The 23,865-nt window shown below is 34.5% G+C and overlaps 1 protein-coding gene across 2 annotated transcripts in view; it reads right to left on the bottom strand.

Annotated features, from left to right (window-relative positions):
- Positions 1-16,866, bottom strand: part of LOC106143249 (forkhead box protein O) — an 83,825-nt gene extending 66,959 nt beyond the window's left edge. The window contains exons 1-2 of one of the 2 annotated variants that reach the window (XM_013345287.2): positions 15,844-16,866; positions 13,005-13,219 (exon numbers count right to left, since the gene is read on the bottom strand). In XM_013345287.2, the coding sequence (XP_013200741.1) occupies positions 13,005-13,219; positions 15,844-16,075 (447 nt within the window). In that variant the 5' untranslated portion in view covers positions 16,076-16,866. The remainder of the gene's footprint in view (positions 1-13,004; positions 13,220-15,843) is intronic. The other variant, XM_013345286.2, reaches the window with a different exon arrangement.
- Between the last annotated feature and the right edge of the window lie 6,999 nt (positions 16,867-23,865).

Genomic DNA, 23,865 nt, shown 5'->3' with positions numbered 1-23,865 from the left:
GATCAAGATTGTATTTAAACTTTTTCTAAAAAGTAATTTAAAGACGTAGTAAGTAGTTTATTTTATCAAGTTATATATCAAGTAGTTGCTTGTCCATCGCCTTAAAGAAGAATCCCAAGTTTTTTATAGCAATTATTTAAATAAATAGAATGGTCATTTACATACGATCCTAAAATATCAAACCATAATTTTAAATAATAGTTTTTTTATAACTATAATTATGGAATGCCCATCTCTCTCAGGCATCTTAAATTATCGTGTTCAATCGATCAACTTTCACTGGAGAATACGAGATTGCTACCGGATTGATGCGACCCCGAAACTTTAACTCGGGCTTGAAATAGAAATCTTTGACGCTGATTTCATTGAAAAGTTTTGCCAAGATATTACCTGATGATTGAATCCACAGATAAAATTTTAGAGCGCAAATTGGAACGCCTTCTATTTCGACTATTTTTTCTATTTGGTCAGGTGTTTCATTTTTTATCATGAAGCAACATGTGAATATACGAATCAGTGTTTTGATACTGTTATTTGATATTAAGGCAGGAACAAGAAACTACGTCCAATATAAGTTTTTTTTTCTTTTCACTAATAAATGCATGCAATTAAGAATCTGAGAAATTGTGTTTCGATGAATACAAACTTTTGTCCGCGAATTTGTATACCCATTATATTATTATACAACATTATAGTATTCATGTAGGGTTTTGAAATTCCCTCTTAGTGCAATTAATTTTTAAAATAACAGGCCTTATATTCCAAACTTCAGCTTTAATGGTTACCTATTCATTTCTTTTCAGTAGCAAAATTACCTACTCTAAGTAAGGGAATGCGGAAGAGTTTCATATAGATTTGAATCAGGTCCTATTATTACATGATTATCATATTTAATGCATTCGGTACATCCTACCTAGTCATAAAGTCAGGTTGCAATGATGCATTTATTACCTGTAATTATTGCATTTTATGAATTGCTGTCTCTCTACAAATTATTTGTACCTATCTAATTGTATGCAGAAATCTCAACATAAATATATCATTAATGATATTATGATAAGTAATTCAGTAATTTAAAAAAAAACAATTGAGTGTTTGTGGTATGGTTTGTGAAGATTTTACTGTTTCCGAGTATTTTACTGTTACCGTGTGGTTTCCGGAACTGTAAAATAGAACCACTCAATATCTTCCCAATGGATGTCATAAAAGGCGACTAACTTATAAACTATTGATTTCGTAATAAAAAAAATCCAGAATTATCACATGTTAAAGGAACCCCAAATTAGCCATTGAGATAGAACTTCTGTTCTCATTGACATACACATATAGCATTTCATACGTATATATGAATCGATACTCATCAACTTGTACTCAGATGGTGGTCGTGAGTCGCAAGCAGTTGAGTAATAAATGGCCAGCTTTACCTTTAAGTTGCCTGGACAAGTCCGTCCGGTCCGTACTTCATAGGGACGGGTAGTAAAAACGATTTTAATACTGTACTGCGATGATCTCATGAAATGGAGTTTTGTTTCATTTACTTTATTAGAGCTGATGCAGATTGCATTTACTAAGTATGTTACCACAAAAATATGTCAGCTGACCTACCCGCTTCAGCTTTTTAGGAGTCCAGGAATAGTGGGATTTCTCACTGATTCTTTAAACTGCTACCGTTTAAAAGCCATCCAATCCTATGTCCTTGTTCGTACTACACACTACGTATAGGTATGTCCAAAATTACATGAAGATCGGTTCAGTGCTTTTAACGTGAAAGACGGACAAGCACAATTTCATATTAATAATATTAATATGGATAATATCATGACCTGATCTCTCTCTCTGTCATCTTAATATGTCCCGCTAAACTGCTTAGCGTATATACGCATGCTTGCATGATATGATTTCATGATGAACTATCCTGGTATTTTCCATTTCCAATCCATAACATTTACGAGTAATTACAATATCTTATACATGGTTTATCCTCGTTTGAACCAATATATTGAAATAATGTATAGTCCTTAGACTATGCCGATAAATCAAGCACTTTATAATACGTAATTGCTAATTATCATAATCATCGCTTGGCACGACCAGTTATGATAATGCCACTTCGATCGCATTGTATGTAGCTGATAAGTAACATTACGTTGAAAAGTAACTACTTATTTTCTGTGCCTTAAAATTTTAATACAATAAAATGCATACATAAAATCAGGCCTCTTTCCCGGAGGGGTAAGTGAAAGATAAAATGAGTTTTAAATAATACGATAAAAACTCCAACTAAATTAAAATAGAAAGCCAATGTACCAACTATGGGTATTAAGCAAATTGATTTTATTCGTTACACATTTTCGTAAGTAATTAGGTACCTACCTACGTCTCTCATCATATAATCATTAAAATAAAATTAATTATATAAAGGTGTTTTGTACAAGAGAAACAAAGGATAAATTAACCATAGACATTCAAAAAAGTTTAAGGCCTCGTAAATTTGTAAGTTTATTTCTGTCCAGTTGTCTGCACGTCTGTACCCGAAGCTTGCAAAAGGTCATCAAGTGGGGGCAGTCGTCTCGCGGTCGGAAATCAACGATCTTCATATTCATAATCTGATGATTAACGCGATTAATGAGACTCTTTCGTCTAATTGAGGTCGCGGCCCTATAATTATGGCGGTCATCACAAATTACTCTATTTCAAACGCGGTAAAGTTCGAATTGGCCTGCTCGATCTGCATAACCGGTATAATGTCGTCCTTAAATATGTTAGGAAATGTTTAATTTGACTAGTCTGTAGGTAATATTCCGGTTTCGTATATAATTGGATATAAATAGCTACAAATATTTGAGATATGTTGTATGGAATATACCTATATTTTTCTAACTCAAATTGTACTAGAAGAATCAGTAACGAAAATTTTGTTTCCACGATCCTGGAGCCCAGAGCAAAACTTCCATTTTATATAGTAATACAATGTCGCATCTGTTACAACTATCATTTGTAGAAGAGACTAGTTATTTAACGCATTTTAAATTTAAACCGGTTTGGATGCGTCCGAGTGGAATTTTTTACCGCGAGGTATCAAGTATGCAAGAATTCAGTACAATGAGAGGGTCTTTTTACTTTTGATGAAGGTACTTTTTTAACTTTATCTATTAGTACAATTTATAGGAGACGATAGCTTATTTAAGTTAACGGGTAGATACTTAATATCAACATTCAAAATTACAAGTCCCAAAATATATTTTATTTTTTCAATATTAGAATTTAATTATTATAACGGAAAATCGCTTAATAATTGACATGTCTTTTGGTTTCACAACTTGTAAACGTTGAATACATTACTTAAAAACGTATAGTGCCACTTCCAAAGCGTCAGTGCAAAAGAAGCGGTTACAAACTATACTGCAGCATTTTCTTCAACAACGTCAGTCTGATTAAATGTATGCATTTTGTACACGTGTACATAATTAGCATCTCATTGCATTGTAATAAGTATTTAGTTACGACTACGGCCACTCAAAAAGTATTTTATGAAGAATGGCTTCGTATTTTATAGGAAAATTTATTTTTCTTAAATTGATAACGAAAGTGAAGTAAAAGCCGATCACAAGCGACCCGCCACTAAATCTCGATCGAAGGAAATCGGTAAACTCTGCAATAAGAAATCGTATATTTCCGCTATAAGCAGTTTGGGCCACAACACTGAGCGGGGCGATCGCGCGAGTCATTTCACTAAATCCAATACATTTTTTATTCATGGAACGATTGGCGTTTGTATGTTAATTCACAGCGTAGGTCCCGGCTTGAACGGATGAAATATTGAATTATTGCCGAAAGTCGGGGATATATCGGAGGTCTGGCCGATATTAATCCGTCGGCTGCCCCGGGGTTGGCAGGAATTCAAATAAATCGGGCTTGTGACAAACAAGATGAATAAATCAATCAAAGCAAGGTGGCACTGCAACCTATTGCAGTACCGCGGCCGCCCCTCTACCTCTTTGTGTATCAAAGGGAAATTGTATCGGAAAATTTATTACCAAGGTTAACTAAACTCGTTAAGAGTTTTCAGGTGGAAATTTTATTTATAAGTTTTGATTTATGATTTTTTGTCGGGTTCATGCAAACTTGGTACCTAAATGAAAAATGTGATATTGAATATTTAAAAACTGAAATGTGGTAAAACAATGTTAGTACGAGTACATATCATACAATTTTAAATTTTAACATTTTAACAAATGCATAAGTAATGAGGAGAATATCATAAGTAGGTACACAAATTAGTTGTAGATAATACATATAGTCAATAGAACAAAATTCAAATATGATCGCTCTAAATTAAAGCTATCTTAAATTAAATATAAAGCAAAAACTTTCCCGAGACCCAGTCAATTTAGTTCGATAACGTTTAAATAAACGATATCAAGGTCAGTTGCTATCCAGAACTGGCACTCTTACTAAAAGAGGCGTAACAGAATGATAACTTCGCTTTCACATTATACATTGCTTCTTTAGATCGGTTCTGAATAAAATTAATGCGTGCACGCAGAGCAATATAGATTGTGGCAAGAAAAGTTATTATAAACGATAACACAAATCAGTGGTGCACGTTACCCGTTGCTATGTAACTGATGATAAGATACGAAGAAGTACTTCATTCGAATCTGTTGGACGACGAAGATTTTAAACTCGTAATTTTATTTTCTTTTTATATTTCTTTTTATATTTCTAATAAGATGATACTTAAAATTATTCATAACGATCATCTTCTTCTGCTTTTAAGTATTCCTTATTTTGTAAAATATACAAAGGTACTTAAAATCACGCCTTTTCCCCGGATGTGAGATATAGTTTATGTAAATGAAATGAAATTGAATCTGTGTTTGTTTAAAAATAAATGTGATACATACTTTTACGCGACGCATGGCATAAAGAAATATAATCAAAGAATTATTATTTTATTTTATATAAATAAATAAATAAATATATGCGGGACAAATTACACAGAATGAGTTAGCCTCGATGTAAGTTCGAAACTTGTGTTACGAGATACTAACTCAACGATACTATATTTATAATAAATACTTATATAGATAAACATCCAAGACCCAGGACAATTAGAGAAAGTTCGTTTCTCATCATGCCCTGGCCGGGATTCGAACCCAGGACCTCCGATGTCACAGACAAGCGCACTACCGCTGCGCCACAGAGGCCGTCAAAAATATATTATATTTATTAAAATATACCATACTCTTAAGTTAGCAAAATGTGCTGTTTTGTATGGCAAAAGACCGCAATCGCTAAAAAGAAATAGCTTAGGTCGACCTAAGCTTTTAACAATTTTGCTAACTTTGGGAGTATGGTATATTTTAATAAACATATAAAATAAAATAATAATTCTTTGATTATATTTCCATATGCCATATTAAGCTTCTTCACAATTAAGTAATTCAAGATTTTTTTTTATCCAGTTGTGTTTCATTAAAATATCACGTGGACTATTGAATTGAAAGATTGACATAAAACATAATTTCTCTAGAAAGAGCTGTCAGCTACTTTCGGTAAGTTAAAACGTGCGTAGGCGGGCATCGCTGGAGGAAACTACGAGAATTTGATCACACTTCTCTAAGAAGATTTTATTATGATAGATCAATAAGATAGGTTATTTATTTTTGGTACTGCTACATAAAACAAAGAAACATAGTAGCTAATTTAATTTTAGTATATAAAATTAATTTTCTTATTTGTGTCAACTTAAGGGTAGCCTGCATATTCTAGAAATATGAATGACAAAATTTTATAGAAATGTAACCTTTGAAATGGAATACGAAATACGTTGCATGAACGTTACATGCGATTATAAGAAATGAAAGAAATAATGGACTGTAACTAATATGTTTGGTTTTTTTATAGCTTGCAAATTTGACAAAACATAACTCTTACTTTTTCATAATCACATATATTCACCACATGTTTGAAAATCTGCCTAGAAAACATCTTCTTTTTCCCCCCGACTAAAGTCCCGGTTGCATCCTCACTATTCTGGAGAAGAGTCCAGAATATGCCTTTAACCATGGATGGTTTGGGTGAGTCAGGTTTTTACACGAAAACGACCCCCATCCTCTTCCCAGCCTTAAGTTGCCTGAATGTGCAGGCAAGTAATAATAATAAAACTATTTTAAAAGACATCAATATACTTTAATTATTTTAAGAAAAACTTGTAAGTAATAACGCAACGTTTCTTTAATCTTCTGCAAAAATCATATCTTTTTATAAGTAGCTTAAAGCTAGAAGTAGTTCATGGAAAACATTTTATCCAGTCCACTACATGCAAAAAGCGCACAAAAATTTCTCAGCAGTAATGTTGATAAGGTCTATTGTTGTACTACTCAGTCTTCCGAGAATACATAACAAACTTACTACGATAGTTATTTCCACGTGTGCTCATTTTGCACTATATATACACACCAATGAACTGCCCCAAGTATGCTTTATTGACCTGTTTATGTGGACGAGATGAGACGCAATATTTTAATAGGCTTAGTCGTGTGAAATAGTAAAACGAACCTGTCTTTACACATTTACGGAATTACGGATTTTTACTATCTATGAATAGGCATAACTAATATTACACGTAGTGAAATTCTTCTCTTGACGATGACCTGGCAACCTGTCACTTTACTTTGAATCTCAATACCAACCAGCTAAATTCCTTCGAATCAGTATATCTCGTGAGGATATACAAAGAAAAAGCTGAATGTGACTTTTGTGTATTTAAACCCGAAGACAATTAAATAATAATGTTATTAAGTAGGTGCCCTAAAAGAAGAAGAAGAAAATGTTTATTCAGTTTCCATATTACAAACTATAAGATCAAAATAGTACTGTAAATGGTACTTTTATTCAAAAACAGAAAATACTATTCTTACTTTATACAACTAACGTTAAGTCACTCTTCTATATATTGAGACAAAGTCTCTTTGATTTCAGCGAATTTCACAAGGTTACATACATTTGTCCTATAACAATAGCATGAAATATAATAATACCGTGAAAACTTTATACCTACGACGAATTATTATAATAATTAGTATATGAAACAGTAGTAATTATGATTTGTTAAAATCAATCCAGGGAAGGCTAACAAAATTTAGATTCTTTTTCGGGCAATGGACTAGTAGGCTGTCATAGACTGTACTGTAAGTAAATAAGTAAATGCTTTATTGTTCACCAAAGGAGTCTGTAGTCTGATTGTACTGTCTATCCCGTTATTGATAAAGACGTGACATATGTATGTAGTATTAATGTTTATGTACTAAGTTTGTCGCCTCTTACAACCGTCTATGTATTGATACAACAAACCACGTGCGTCATCACATTCACCCCGTTTCAATTACGCAAATTCTATACCTACTCGTACACATCAATGTTTTCATTTCTGTTTGTTGTATAATAACATTATAATACACTTTGTTTTCTAACATAGACAAACATTTAAGTAGGTATGAATACGAGTAATAAGTGAATGACATACATACTTATTTAATTTTATTAGTGATATGACGGATGATTTTAGAATCATTGGTATACCAACATATAATGTCGAAGGCGCTCCCGTTTGTTAATATTATGAGTAATTAATATTCAATAAGTTTTAAATTAATGTTCATAATCTTGATTTATAATAAATAAACCAACTAATTGGCAGCTGTGGAGGGCTGTCCGTTGGTGTATCCCAATGCTTCATCAAGGGGCAGATCTCCACAGCTGCAGCCATCTCACTTGAGAACAAAAGGTACCAAAGGGCCTCTTCATGTTGGTTTTGGCCCCATGAACGCCTCCCAAATGACCGGGTCCCAAAGGGCCCATGCACATTTAAAAAAACAACTGATATTGTGCTTACAATGTAAAAAGCATTAATATATACTCCCGTGCAAAGAACATTGGATTTGTTTGAAAACAAAAAGCAGGGAGTAATGTTAGCATTCTTTTTGCTATATCGATTAATTTCCTTCTTACTTGCGTATAGTATTTAAATGGTATATGAATGAACGTCATCTGGTATGTTATCGGCATTAAACCACTGTGTAAATACTGCTCTTATCTGTTAGTAAGATGGCGACCGTGTAAATCAATGTAACCTCAATTACTTATTAAGAAAGGCTGGAAATTTCCGATGATTAATTAACTGTGATATCTACAATATTGTAAGTAAGTGGTGAGATTTCAAATGGCTTTATTTTTTAACTAGAAGCCTACAGCTAGCTATAACGTAAAATTATTAATTAAATTTTGTACTTTGGACACATAATTAGGTACGTAGACGAGAATTGTTATGAAGATTATGTAACGATGGATATATTAACATTTAAAGAAAATTATGGGTGCTCTTCGCTATTGAAATGGTTGGCTGATGAGCCAGGAAGCGAAATAATTGTTGACTAAAATTTTAGCGCGTTTCCGCGGATCAAGTCCTTAGGTTTCTTCTTGCGTGATCCCTGGCCTCTAGTTGAATCAAGAGCGTATTTTGAATTGCATAGAGAATATAATTTATTGCAGAAAGGGTACCTTTTTATTATGCAACTGTCCTGTAAAATGGCTTTGTAAGGACGCGTAAAAACGTTCCTTCCTCTGTAAATCGAAAAGTCATGTAGTGTCCTTGAAAAGATAAGGTATTCTTTAACATGTTTATACTTCTCCACGGACTTAATATAAAGCTAGAGTAAGGATCACGAGATGATGGAGGCGGTTAACGGTGCGAGGTAACGGTACGCTTCATTTGCTATTCAGCGGCCGCATATCTAAGCGAATGCGAATTTTCGTTCAACAAATATTTATGACACTTTTAAGCGGCACTATCAAAGCCACTTCCATCACGTCTTTATATAGAGATTGTTTACATACTACTGTATGTACATTAAGTATTGTAAGAAATCGTTCTCTTTTATTTCTCAGACATCATATTAACTTCAACCAATTAAATAATTATGCCGCTTAGATTACCGCATGGTATTAGCTGAAACTGTGGTCCAATTGTCATTAATAAAAAACGATAAGAACTTTATTTAACTTTATTTTACTGACGATGCCATAAGCCGCCCTGTATTTCAAAATAACACACATGGCAAACTAGTTAGTAGGGGGTTTAAAGATTTAAAAACTTAACTTTCACGTTACTTATAAAGTCTATTCTATTCTTAGTTTAATTAATATTGTGAAGTTGACGTTGTTGAAGAAAATGCTGCAGTGCAGTTTGTTACCGCTTCTTCTGCACTGACGCCGTGGAAGCGGCAGTAAACTTAGTTTTTAAGTAATTTATTTGACGTCAACCAATGTTGTTAAACCATACGTTTTGACAATTATTAAGCGATATATAGTATCCTATAGTAATGAATAAAAATTTTGAATTTGAATTTTGTAAAAAAATAATAATTATAATCAAGAGGGCAGTCAAAGTGTTGACGTTATCAAGAACACATAAAATCAGACACAGCTCTTCACATCAAGATTATATGTCAAGATTTTTTATGTCTTTATATAATGACATGAACATAATCATAGAAAATATTGCATACTTATTAAGATCATTGGAGAATAAACTTCTTGAATAATTTATTATTATTATTTATAGGTATATTTATTTTATATATATTTATAATATGATATCTTTCATATTTTTGATAATTTACCACATTTTTTACAGCAAATTACGCAAGTCTAATTTATTTACAGTTCTGTAGCTTGTTTGTTGATTAATTCTTAAAAAGAAAGTAAATTGTAAGATCCGATTTAATATTTTTGTTAAATGGACAAAATAAAAAACATTTTCCTACGTTTTATTTCTACGATACCTACCTATTTTCGGTAAACTGGAAAAATGAGTGGGTGATTCCGAAAAGATTTCCTGTAATAAATTTACTAAGTAAATACATGGATTATCTTTCGGCACGTGGTGACAATTAAAAAGATTCATTCACCTGAGCATGTAAGAACCAGTAATCCATCTCTCTCATTTGAAATCTACCTGTGTCATGTATGAATGCGACGCACTGTTTCAACAGTTTGCTAATTAACCAAGCTCACAATGAGACATAAAAAAGATTGTCAACCTTAGACTCTATTTCTCTAGACTTAGACGTTGTATTCAATTGAAACTAGCATCATTATTGAATGGGCATTGTATGCGTAAACATTAATCAATGCCATGGGTACGCATTCGAAGGTCGCCGAGTTCGTGGCAATACGCAAATCTTCTGTAAGCTCGTATCAAATAGATAGACCGAGATAACAAGACCCTTTAAAATTGAACAGAACAGTAAAGTCGAAATATACATTTAGTTCTTGCCCCGTCGAACTATGAAGGAGTGTCAACGTCATGTGACCTACGAAATAGCTGATAATGAGAAAAATTCATTGACGCGTCTTCGACCAATTCTGGAAAAACGCAACCTTATGTGGCAGCAATGTATGTTGTCGGTATGTATAAATGCGCGAAGCGCCGAGGATCGAGTACGTAATAGTGTTTTTAATGTTTTTATTTATCATTTTATATCGGTCGTGGTGTCTCGTGTCAGCTCGGATTGAGATAGCGAATGCCACTGCGCAGTACAGTCGTACGACCAAAATAATACGCAGCGTTCCATAGTAATATGAATACGGTAAATCTTTTTATGTTCCAGAAGAATTGAAAGAAGATTCAAAATTACAAAATTATTACAACGTTAAACAAATTGTAAGGATGAATAAAATCATTACTCCGACGAACATCACAGATAATGAGAGGGAAAAATAAATATTATGCCAAATACCTACGCCAACAACTTAAGTACTTCCCTATTCCCTTTCAAATGAAAATACTTAGGAAATACCTTTAAATATGTAATAAAGATACAGTTCAGTATTTAACTAAAATTTTTCTAACATAACATTTTATTTTTAAATAAAGCCATTATTCAATACTTCTCTATGTAATCTCATTCTGTCATCTGAAGATTTATTTACTTTATTCCTTTATTATAGTACTGTGGAATTCCGTATTTCACAAACTGTAATCTTAAGCGATTCAAGGAAACGCTGAAAATAATTGTGAGCGTCATCGACACACACTATGTCTATACCTATCGGAGTAAGGAAAAGATGCCTCTAATTACGCGAAACTTGTAATTTATAATCTAAATTATAGCAAGCACTAAATAAAACATATTACACGTTCTATTGTTATTTTAGGCGGTAGGCTAGCTGCTTGTCACTTCAATCCGTGGTATTTACGCCTTTTCGAGATTATATATTGTTTCTGCTTACCCCGTAAGAAATGAATCCATACGTCCATATCCATAAACATAATATTATATATAATAAAAAAGCAGATAATAAATAGTAAATAAACAATGTCTGCATTTGAAAGGTATTGATCAAAAATCGGTATGAAGTATCTCAATAAGACCAAACCAAAAATGAATTTTTAGAATGTCTTTCTGTATGTCTGTGTTTGTATGCTTTTGTGTTATGATTTTATAACATTTTTTGGAATTCGTAAATCATCAATAGTATGACAAGAATCATAAATAAAACCAAAACTAAAAAAATATCCGCCAGTTGTACATAAGTAGTTTTGAATAATCTTGCATTGCAATTTGAAGATATTTAAACGTTAATTAAAAAACACGTATTTTAAAAAAATAAGAAAAGCGTTAGAATTTATCTATATGAATACTTATTATATATCCACATGTCACCTATAAACGCAAAGATTAATCTTATCATAGTGATATCACGCACATGTTTTTAGCATACCTACGTAAAAAGTACGAGTATACCTTGCCTTCGTTGTAAGATAAATTGCGAGCTGCGATTCGCGTGGGAGCTATATGAACTGGTGGTGAGTTAATACATACATACATATAATCACGTCTATATCCCTTGCGGGGTAGACAGAGCCAACAGTCCTGAGCGGACTGATAGGCCACGTTCAGCTATTTGGCTTTAAGATAGAATTGAGATTCGAATAGTGACAAGTTGCTAGCCTATCGCCTAAAAAAAGAATCTCAAGTTTGTAAGCCTATCCCTTAGTCGCCTTTTACGACATCCATGGGAAAGAGATGGAGTGGTCCTATTCTTTTTTGAATTGGTGCCGGGAACCACACGGCACCAATTCAAAAAAGTGAGTTAATAGATATTTTAATATTTTTTTCAAGCATCAACCTTAGTTATGTTCCACGTTGTTACTACAGGGTAAAACATTTTTCGTTATTAATTCCACGCGGACGAAGTCGCGGGCACAGCTAGTTAGTATATATATATATATATATATATATAGTATCACAAAAGGGCTGTGCGACTGATTGTATAAGAATGAAAAGTTACATGTAATTTTCCTTCATATTGTGCTATGCCATTTTACCTCAATCTCTCAATGGGGATCTCAAAATATCCATAAGAATATTTTAATCAAGTAATAGAACAGCGATCCTTGTAAAAACTACAAAAATTTTAAAATTGTTAAGATTTTGTAGTGACATGATATTTTTCACTGTAGTCCAATGGACTGAAGCCAAGTGAATCACCTGAGGAATTCCTTTAAGGGGACGAAGTATGTTCTGTTATATTCAAAGTTACTTTTATTGAAATTTTCAAACAGAAATTTAAAATATTCCAATTTTGTCATAAAAGACATATAGTACAAAATATATTTATTTATATATTTATCTTTATTAGGGAAACTAATTGTTCCATGGTTGTTTATAAACATTATCATATGCTATGATGCATAAACCAATTGTTTCCTCTGTTTAACAATACATAGTATCGAAAAAGCAAGAAATTTATAAATGTAATAAACGTGTCACATATGGGCAAAATTTTTCTATGGTCTTACTTTCGTGTATAATAATAAATAGAATAAAAAAGTTCTTAATTCGGGCAGTAAGTTCTCCCAAAGTGCAGTTAACATTCTCGCGGTAGGTATTATTTCAAGATATATGCAACTAAAAAGGTATGCTAAAACTTACCTTCCATCCAGCTGAAGAATTGCTATCTCCCTTATCTTTAAAATATGGCACATTCTGGACCATCCACTCGTAGATCTGGGACAGTGTAAGTCGGTTGTCTTGAGCTGATGTGATGGCCTGGGTGATGAGATCTGCATACGAGAGGTTTCCCCACGCGTTGCGACGGGATGAGTTTTTCTTGGCCGTCACCGCCGAACTAGGCAGCGGCGGGGCACCTTCAACATTTAATAAATATTGTTAAAATTTTATGTTTAAATTTTTTATCTTTTTTGTATGTGTTTTCAATTATGTTAATTATCATCATTTCAGTCATCAGTTTTTTTTAATTTAATCGAAAGTACTACCAAATATATTTCAGATTTTCTCCACATAAATTGTTTAAAATGTAATCGAGGAGTTCCTCTTGTATGTATATATGAACCAAGGAGCAAAATTGAAAAGTTTTATTCCATGTCATTAAAATATATCGATGGATAGAAGTTATCCATCGATATATTTTATCAAATATTTTTATTATCAAAATTTAAAAAAGATAATAAACAGAGCCTGTTTTACTTCCATGTATGTATAGGTAGCAAATATCCATTACTTTCCTTATTTATTTTCTCTATGACAAAACTTACAAATCTGAAATCATGCCAAATAGTTTTGAATGTTCTATAGTGTGATATATTTTCTGTTTAATAGGATCCGCGAATTGGATCGCGATAGGAACACCATTTGAAATTTTAGAACTTGTAGTTGCTGATAGTTTTACTTTATTAAATCGTTTTAGTTTATTATGAGTTGGAATTTATTTTATGTTCTAAATTATTACATGAACGTTAAGCACTATTACGTTCTATATTGAAATACGTGGCAAAGTTACCTTACTTTATCATAATAGATTCATGTACCTATTCAACTTCATTATAATAAGCATTCCAATAATTAATTCGGAAATGTAGTACAAAAATGCGTTATACAATGTGTTAAATGTAAACTTAATCCTTAAATTTTATTTATTTTACGTCTGCAAATCCTAAACTTCATCTCAAAATGATCCTTCATTAAAAAATTGTCATAAACTTTGCTACTCAATCTGACCAGCTTTGATAGGTATAATATTATTCCTAGAATAATAAAAAAATTGATTGATCCAATTACATACAGATTATTTACCGAAACAACAATAAAATTAATTTAATTACTAGAGGAAGCAAGGAATCGTGACTTTGAATTTTTTTTTAAATAAATTTTTTTTCAGGCAAATTATTCGAATTATCTCATTGAAATTATCATCTTACTAGCGTTAGTCCCGGTTGCGTTAGTTTTTATTTTGAAAGATGTTTGGGATGCGCCTATGGCCACGATCCTTTGATTTAAAATTGAAGTCTCTCGTTAAAAATATCATGTAACTTTAAAAAAATAGTATTATTTACAAGTAGTTTTAACAAGTATGTTACTCGTATGCAAACTTCAGCGAGTTGTTTGCGATATCCCTAATGTGCAACTGCGTTTAATCGATTCTTTAAATTATTGAGTTAATTGGTGAAATGTTTTTTTTTTATAAATTTTCCATTCAATAAGTAATAATAATATTCATAGACCCTTTATTGTGTATATATTCTTCAACTTCTTATGATTCAACCGCATATGTTTAAGGTAATTGCTTCCTTTGCGATGAAGTTATAAAGAATATTAATTGATTAACATGTTCTGGTTGATCTAGAACCCTCCCTCTTAGATTCTTTTATTTATCCTGATAAATGATCTGTAACTAATTAACGTTTAAAGAAACGTAAATGTTTTGATACAATATAGTTAATAATAATGATCCAGCAGTTTTTATTGTCATATTTAAGTAACTTTTAGGTATCTTTCTGTTATTTTATTGTTATTGAAGAAACTCAAATTAGAAATCAAAAATAATGAGTACCTAACCAATTTTTATAAGAGAACCGACAATATACAGGAGTAAGTATTTAAAAATTATCTACCGTAAACTAAATATGAAATATCACATTGTACCAATCCAGGTTTTAATCCGCTTATGAACCAAACGTCAGCCAAATTAATTTCAGGAGTGTGAAAGTATGAACGTAATTATAATCACCCACATCTTGTATTGTATAATTCAATTTCTGTGATCCCACAAGTTTTGCCTTAAAAAATGTTAGCATAGCACAAAAATTTCGTAGTAGCTGCTTTAAATTAGTTGTACCTATCTATAAAACATTAATTGATCGTTTATAATTATTTCTTAATACTTTACAAAATGTAATGTAATAATCCCGTTTGGAGAAAGAAATATCCATTTGAATTACGCATTTGTGAAATTGCGTGCGATGATAAATAACTATTTCAATTTAATCCAGATATCCCCATACATATATATTGATACAAAAGTAAATCATATAAATTCCAAAAAAGTCTTAATGATAATGTCATTAAGACTGTTAAGTTGGTGTTTGAAGTTTAATACTTTCCGTATTTGCATTATATTTTAAAATATTATATATTCAGATAACAAGCATTGTTACGTAATTTTCAAATGTTGATATTTAACTATGTATTTCAAATTATATACAGTACAATTTTATTTCCAATTAAAGTTTTATGTTTACTTTTCAGGCCCAGATAAAGTTCGCCAACATTGTTTTTGTCGTACCACTCACTATCTTTCGGCAAATGTAAACAAGTGAAACATTTTATTTCTATTTGTTTTTGCTATTTTATTATATTGACCTCTGTTCCTTTAATGTTTTATATTGACCTCTCTCACAAGATATATTTTATTGATATTGCACATAAGCGACCTCATTTTGTTACTGTGTTGTCGTGGATAAATGATATTTACCGGTCAAGTTTTGGTTCGAATTCTTCTTAGAACCTGTATCATCAGACGGTTCCACATAGTTTTCTGGCCTCGGCAGTGGCCACGTGTTTGAACGCGCTCGAGTCTGTGGTTCAAATCCCGCTTCTACTAGTTCCCCTAAGGGCTCTAACTCGCCCATTTGACCCTCTAACTCCGCCAGACCGGTCTGTGAAGACCATGGGCTTTGGTAATTACCGCCTCCTTGTAAAGACATCTCGCCGTTTCGATTTCGATCAGTGGAAATTTTTGGAAGGTGTGTCGGTTCGAGCGCTCACCGGCGCGTGCCGACACCGGCCGTTAGCATCTCAGTTTGTTCTCCTTTCAGATTTTAACCGATTTCTTTCTATTTCCAGAATATCGTCGGACCGGACCCGAGCCGTGATCCGGAGAGGTTATCTGTCTTCTCCTTATCGGCTATGTTATTCGAAGCCAATAACATGTGGCGTCTCGCTGTTCATAAACAGCGATGTGCGCAGAGAGCTTCAGCCGTCGGACCGCTCCCGAGAGGCGATTTTCGCTAAATATAAGTGCGGGCGAGGCGGGGGCGGGGCGCGACCACGTGAGCGACTACGCGCCGATTTTCCAATTCATCACTGGCGGGCTAGAGGCGCGTTAACCTTGTAACGTGGCTAGTATCGGCTCGAAACACCGAATATTGTCTCGACCTATCTTCAGCGCTGTCGACAGTCCTGGTGATATTATCACTGCGCAAATTCGAGCGTTCCTTCACAAGTTCAGAGTCACGACTTTAGAACTTTTCCACACTGATTACCACACACAACAGTTATCACTGGGTCTTTTTTTAAAAGAGTACGTGAATTATTGGGTTAAACGCACTAACGGTAGGACACTTGAAAGTTTGTACGCAAAGTCCACGCGGTTGCGACTGCTGCTACTGCGTAATAAGCTGAGTGTGGCGCGGTGGCGCGGCAATTCGTCCTCGGCCGCAAGCGGTCGCACGTACACTGAACCGATTCTAGTTGCGAGGCCCGCCGCTCGTGCGAATTCCGCTCGACGGGCGCCGCGCTGGCCGCGGAGGCGGCGGCGGATCGGAGGGAGGCGGAGGGCGCTCGCGGATAGAAGTGGCGTCGTGTGACCGCGCGGACGCCTCGCCATCTCGGCCGCACTCGCCGATGCCGGCCACCAAACATGAAATGTTGCGTTCTTGCGTTCGCTCGCTTACTTTTAGTTTGAAATTCTTTTCACTCTTGATTAGAAGTAGTAAGTGTATTTTTTTTTTGATTTGGTCTCTTATTCATTTATTATTCTTATTATGGAAATTTTCTATTTTGACATGCATATGAAAAAAAAGTTGCCCAATAAACTAACGAAACCGGTTAGAAACTCTTTGCGCTTATTTCAAGTACAAAACTCGTATATTTTTAATTACTAATATTTTTTTTTTCTATATACCTATAAGTGTAAAATAAACAAATGACGGCGATTCCATTTCTTCATCAGCTAATTCATTGTTTTAGTCGTTTCGTAATGCATTTCAGCCCCCATAGTATGGAACGAGCAACGCGGTTTTCACGCGAGAAAATCTGTTGTTCACCTGTTTTGCGACATAATAAAAAGCGAAACAGGGATAGTTTTCAGGAGATAAAAACGGCGTTGCGTGAGCCACACTACAATACTACGGGGGCAGTTACCACACTACTCGCCCGTGCATCAAGGAATCAAATATTAAATTGAAAACTTTTTTATCATCCAAGTCTTGGATGATAAAAAAGTTTTTAAATTTTTTTAGTAAAGAATAATTTCGTGCAAAATGTCGTTGGGTTGGTAGTCAAGGCAAGGAGGATGGGGTAGGCAAGGCAGACACTTGCCATTATTCCGACATACTTCTATTGACTTAGTTTTATTTAAGTACTCATTTTGTGATTCAATATCACAAAATGAGTACTTAAATAAAACTAAAATAATGAACCTAAGTAATAGCCGTGGCATAAATATAAATACAATTATATCTATTAGGTAGGAATTGTTTTTTTCCATGTGAGCTAAAACTCAATCAAAAGTAACAAGAAAATATGAACAGTTTTCCGTATTCATAGTAAAAATTTTACCTACCTTCAACGCGAATTTTACATGATTTCATTGTATAATACAATCACTTAATAGTCGTATATTAAAATGTATAAATTCATAAAATTGATTTCCTTATTTATTTTCCAAGAAGAAAAATAGATGAACGGTATTGAGTCACGCCTAGATTCTATTGAAAAATTAAATAAATATACTTACAGTGCCGTGTGGTTCCCGGCACCATTACAAAAGAATAGGACCACTCCATCTCTTTCCCACGGATGTCGTAAGAGCCGACTAAGGGATAGACTTGGGATTCCTCTTTAATGTAAATCCCTGCCAATCTAAGGTCTGCCGCGCCGATGGATGCATGGCTAGGGGCGAGCCTAGTCTCGAGCGTGCCACTTCCGCCATGGGGTTGGGCGACCCCCAGGTAATGGCTAGCCTTACCCTGGCATGCGGGGCTCTGCTGGGGCGGACAAAATTTTTCCCTAGCGTCTCGTGGGAATCGCATGGATGCAAATTTTTTGAAAGAGCACCTAGATGGCGGCGATGGTGTCCGCACCCCATCACGTCTCGTTCCCGGCGGGAGCGGTATGCGGTCTGCTAAAAGCCGCTTTGCGACGATGAATGTAAGAGGAGGAATGAAGGATAAGATTGAGGAAGTATGCCAGATGATGGATGAAAGACGTTTGGATGTGTTGTGCGTGAATGAAACGAAGCGGAAAGGATGCGACGCGACGCAGCACGGCCCTTACACGGCGTATTGGTCTGGAATTTCCAGTACCAGCCGAGGCTGTCAAGGGGTCGGTCTAATTCTTTCTGCACGAATGGCTGAGTGCGTGAATGAGTATGAGTGTGTCAGCCCTCGTCTTCTATGGATTAGGCTGAAAGTTGGAATCACTCGGATCTTCGTTCTAGGTGTTTATGCACCTTGGGATGTGGGTTCGAGGGGTACAACATCAGCAAAAAGCGAAAACGAGGAGTTCTGGAATAGTGTAAGAGAAGTATTGAAAGTTACCAAGCCAAATGAGAAGATTATTATGTTAGGTGATTTTAATGGATGGGTGGGTGTAAAGCGTGATGGATATGAAAAGGTGCTTGGTGCGTTTGGTGACGAAAAGGTGAATGATAATGGAAGAAGTGTATTAGAAATTTGTCTAGAGTGGGATCTTTTTGTGTCGAACTCAATGTTTCAACATAAAGAGATCCACACCTACACAAGAGTGGAAGGTATTTTAAAAAGTATGATAGACTTTGTGATTGTAGATGAAAGATTGAAGAACAAAGTGCTGGATACCCGTGCATATCGCGGTGCTGGCATTGACTCGGACCATTTACTGGTGATATCCCGGATAAGGGGTATCTTCAATCGCTGGCGGCACAGGGTAAGGGAGCAAACCAGCGCTTTGGAAAGAGTAAAAGTAGAAAATTTGCAAGATATGGATGTAGGTAAGAAGTATATTAATAGACTGAAGGATGAATTTGAAGATTTAGAGGAAATGAGCGATATTGAAGATGGATGGAAGGAATTTAAAGAAAGAATTGTGAAAGTAGCTGTTGAAGTGTGTGGTGTAAGTAGAAGAAGGAAAGGAAAAAATCACAAAAATGCGTGGATGAGTAAAGATGTGCAAGAACTTGTGCGATTAAAGAAGAAAGCATGGCTGGATTTGTTAGCAGCAAAAGCTAACTTAAGAATGCAAGAGGTTATAGATGAAGATGTGAATGAAGCACGTAAGGAATATAAGAAAATGAAAGATTTGGTTAAGAAAGCTGTGATTAGAAAGAAAGAAGAGTATAAAGAGGATTTTGATAAAAGGCTATCAGAAGACTTTCAGTCAAATCTGAAAGTATTCTGGAAATCCGTAAGGTCAGCCCGAGGAAATACTATAACCAGAGAGCTGACTAGGATCAGATGCCAGGATGGTAGCGTTGTGAAAGGAGAAGAATGTGTACTAAAGATATGGAAGGACTATTTTGAAAGTTTATTTGAAAAAAAGGAAGGAAATAAGAAAGATTTCTGCTATAGCGAAGAAAAAGAGAATGAGATGGAAGGCGAAATTGAAATGTTCGAAATTGTGGAAGCACTTAAGAGTATGAAAGCGGGAAAGACTGCTGGGTGTGATAGAGTGTCGGTCGAGATGCTTAAAGCAGGAAAAGGCGTAGTAGCTAGTCAGTTGTACTGCCTTTTCAATTTGTGTTGGAGAAGCGGCCGAGTACCAAAAGATTGGTGTAAGGCTGTTATCGTGCCACTTTACAAAGGAAAAGGGTCACAGCTGGACTGCAAAAATTATCGTGGTATAAGCCTGCTTAGCGTCGTCGGCAAATTGTATGCTAAGGTATTGATTAATAGAGTCAGGAATGAAACTGATGACAAAATATGGGATGCTCAAGCGGGATTTCGAAAGGGAATGGGATGTACTGATCAGGTCTTTTCCTTGCGGTGCATAGCCGAAAAGTTTTTGGCCAAGAGTCAAAAAGTCTATTGCACATTCGTAGATCTGGAAAAGGCCTATGACAGAGTTGAGAGGAATGAATTGTGGTCAGCACTTTCTATGCATGGGGTGAGCAGTCTCTTAATACGAGCACTGAAATCCTTATATGAGGATTCGAGTGCTTGTGTCAGGATAAACGGAGCGCACACTGAGTGGTTTAAGATTGAGAAAGGCGTTTGGCAAGGATGTGTTGCGTCACCGTGGCTGTTCAACCTATTTATGGATAGCTGTTTGACAGATTTGAAAGAGTCTAAAAGTGGATTAAGGATGAATGAGTTACTCGTCAATTGTCTGCTCTATGCCGACGATCAGGTTATACTGGCGTCATCAGCGGAGGAGTTACAGGAGATGGTAAACTGTATGCATGAAGCTTTAAAAGAGAAAGGAATGAAAGTGAACGTAAGTAAAACTAAAACACTGGTTTTTGAAATGGAGAAAGAAATGACAGCATGTAATATTTTGATTGGAGGAGAAAAAGTGGAGCAAGTGAAAGAGTTTGTATATCTAGGATCAAAGTTTACATCAGATGGCAAGTATGATAGTGATATTGAAAGGAGAGTGAACGCGGGGAACATGGTGAATGGAGCTTTGCATGCCTTTATGAGCAGTCAGAAACTATCCAAAAAGGCTCGACTGGCTGTGCACAGGGGCGTGTTGGTCCCGACATTAATGTATGGGAGTGAAAGTTGGGTATGGCAAAAGAAGCATGAAAGCAGAATAAATGCAGTGGAAATGAGAGCGTTAAGGAGTATGATGGGTGTGAAATTGAGTGACAGGATAAGGAACAGCGTGATAAGGGAATGTTGTGATGTGAAAGAAGATGTAGTTACAGGAATAGAAAAGGGTATGTTAAGATGGTTCGGTCATGTGGAGAGGATGAATGAAAGCAGGTTGACTAAGCAGATATACAAGGAGAGTGTGGAGGGAAAGGTCGGAGTGGGAAGACCTAGACGAACGTATCTTGATCAAATTAAGGACGTCCTGGTAAAGGGTCAGGTCAAAAGTACCCGAAACCGCCGAGCTTGTATGAAGAGAGTTATGAATGTGGACGAAGCGAAAGAAGTATGCAGAGATCGTGGCAAGTGGAAAGAGGTAGTCTCTGCCTACCCCTCCGGGAAAGAGGCGTGATTTTATGTATGTATGTATGTATGTACAGATGTCATAATCTTCCTCTACGTGTCTTATTTATTCATTTCTCTTAATTCATGTTTTATGTATTACAAACTTAAACTCTAAAAGAAATTTACAAACTGTACTCTCTGCCTGCATAGCATCAACCTGCGGGAGTGTGCCCAGAAGGCTAGCAGCATTGAAATGTTAAATAGTAATACTCAAGTAATATTAAACTCTTTATCTAAGGCATTTTATCACCAGTGATATAGTAGGCTTATAATGGTAACTGCTTGTACTATAAACGTTTTTAAAAATGTGGTTTAGTTCAATAAGATAAAAGGCATTTCAGACCTATAAATTGGCTCTTAAAACGACACAAAAGAATCCCATTAATATTATAAATGCAAAAGTTTGTGAGTATGTCAGTATGGATGTTTGTTATTCTTTCACGCAAAAACTACTGAACCTATTACGATGAAAGGTATGTAGGTAGCTGAAAACCCAGAATAACATATAAGCTACTTATCCCGGAGTTCCCGCGGGATTGATTCCACGAAGTCACGGGCGGCCTATAGTATTTAATATATTGCTCTTTAAAGAGTATAAAGCATGAGATTATACTATTTAATACTGTAGACATTACTGACACTTTTATAAATCACTTCAGAATCACTATTGTGGTAATAGTACTATAACAGAACCAAAGACTCTATTATAAGACAAATTTGCACTACAAAAGTCCCAATATGCTGCTATTACATAAAGTTTTAACCTTTTAAAAACCCTTTAACATGGTTATCGGTCTAGCCATGAAAATTCTTTTACAGGACTTTATAGCACCAAAGTGTTTCCTAGTGCATTTCTTAGTTACTTTATATTTTAATAAGTTTTATTAGTGAGTTTGTATTACTGTTATAAAACTAATATTTAACATAAAAAAATAAAAATTTTTCGAAAGTATAAATTACCGTAGATTTAAAGTCCACGAAAGTATTATAGTATACCTTATTACACATTTCGTTTATTAACAATAGCTACAGTAACATATATTTTTCTTCATTTTTTTAAGAATACTTCGACACAACAAGCACTTAAGAAATGGAAAACAAGTGTGATAAAAAAGATCATGGAAATCGTACACAGTACAAAATGATACTATAAACATTATTGGGTAATATTTACCTATAGAGCATATTTATACTACAAACGATGCAAATACCTTTGTTTAGTAAAATGTATCTTTTAACTTTTACTTTACAACTATGTACGTACATAGCTAATTTATCATCGTGACTACTTTTATGTAATGTTTAAAGAATTAATAACTCATAATACTGCAGCCTATTCGGCCTTTTTTAAACGTCTACGACATTAATATAGTGCTAATCATGACTGCTTATTAGCACGTGGAACGCTCTTCGATCTTTTATAGTACCAAATTTGTTACTAGGGTGGGTATGCTTAGACAAACAAATCTTGATCAAATCGGCGACAACCTGACGAAATGTCAAGTCATGGTTACCGTAAATCGATGAGTTTGCACGAAGAGAATGTTGGATGGAAATGAAGCAAAATGAGTAGATATGGAGGGACCGTGCCCGACCGAAGAAACATGGCTCTATCAGCCCTTCAAGAAAGAGACATGACCAAATGTAATGTACACGGTGTAGTTTCTAATGAGTTAATTATTTCCAGTGAAGACCCTCCCTCAGTGAACTGAACACATGTTTCCGGTAAATCTTACCTAATGTCCATTAGGGTGTTTTAATTGTAGCCAAGATCCCGCCAAATCTATTACTGAACCTACTATTTTCATTTGATACAACTAAAGAGTTATAACTGTGTTTCCGTAAAATTAGTTTAGTTTTAGATGTTTTTTATTTGGAGAATTTCATACACAATCAATTAGTCGATATGTATAATTATTACAAAAATAATAATGATATAGGTATTTCAAAAAACAAAATAATTTATATAAATATACAGACAAATAGCAATGAAACAAACATTTTTGAATGAATAACTTAAAAAGGGTAAAAAGTTCGTAGCATTTTCGTAGAACGCGCTACGAACTTAACCTTCACTATCTTAGATATTTTTAAAACAGCAGATTTATAATTATATTATTTAGGCACGATGTAGTTCAAATATGTTTATACTACTGTTTTAAACAAACTCATTTTGTTTACACGTTTTTATCCCAAATAGGGTGGGTCCAAAACCAATATTAACAAGACCAATAAATTAAACTGCATACCAACGGTGTGCAATAATATAAGTGCGAAAGTAATTTTATTTGTTTGATGTCACTCTTCTGTTATAATTTTTTTTGTTTAAATATATATCTATCTAATTAAGAGTCTGAAAA

This window comes from Amyelois transitella, chromosome 9 (assembly GCF_032362555.1).
Source record: "Amyelois transitella isolate CPQ chromosome 9, ilAmyTran1.1, whole genome shotgun sequence".
NCBI classification, from domain to species: Eukaryota; Metazoa; Arthropoda; class Insecta; order Lepidoptera; family Pyralidae; genus Amyelois; species Amyelois transitella.
Note: the sequence above shows the minus strand (reverse complement) of the source record. Positions and strands in the feature narration are given on the sequence as shown.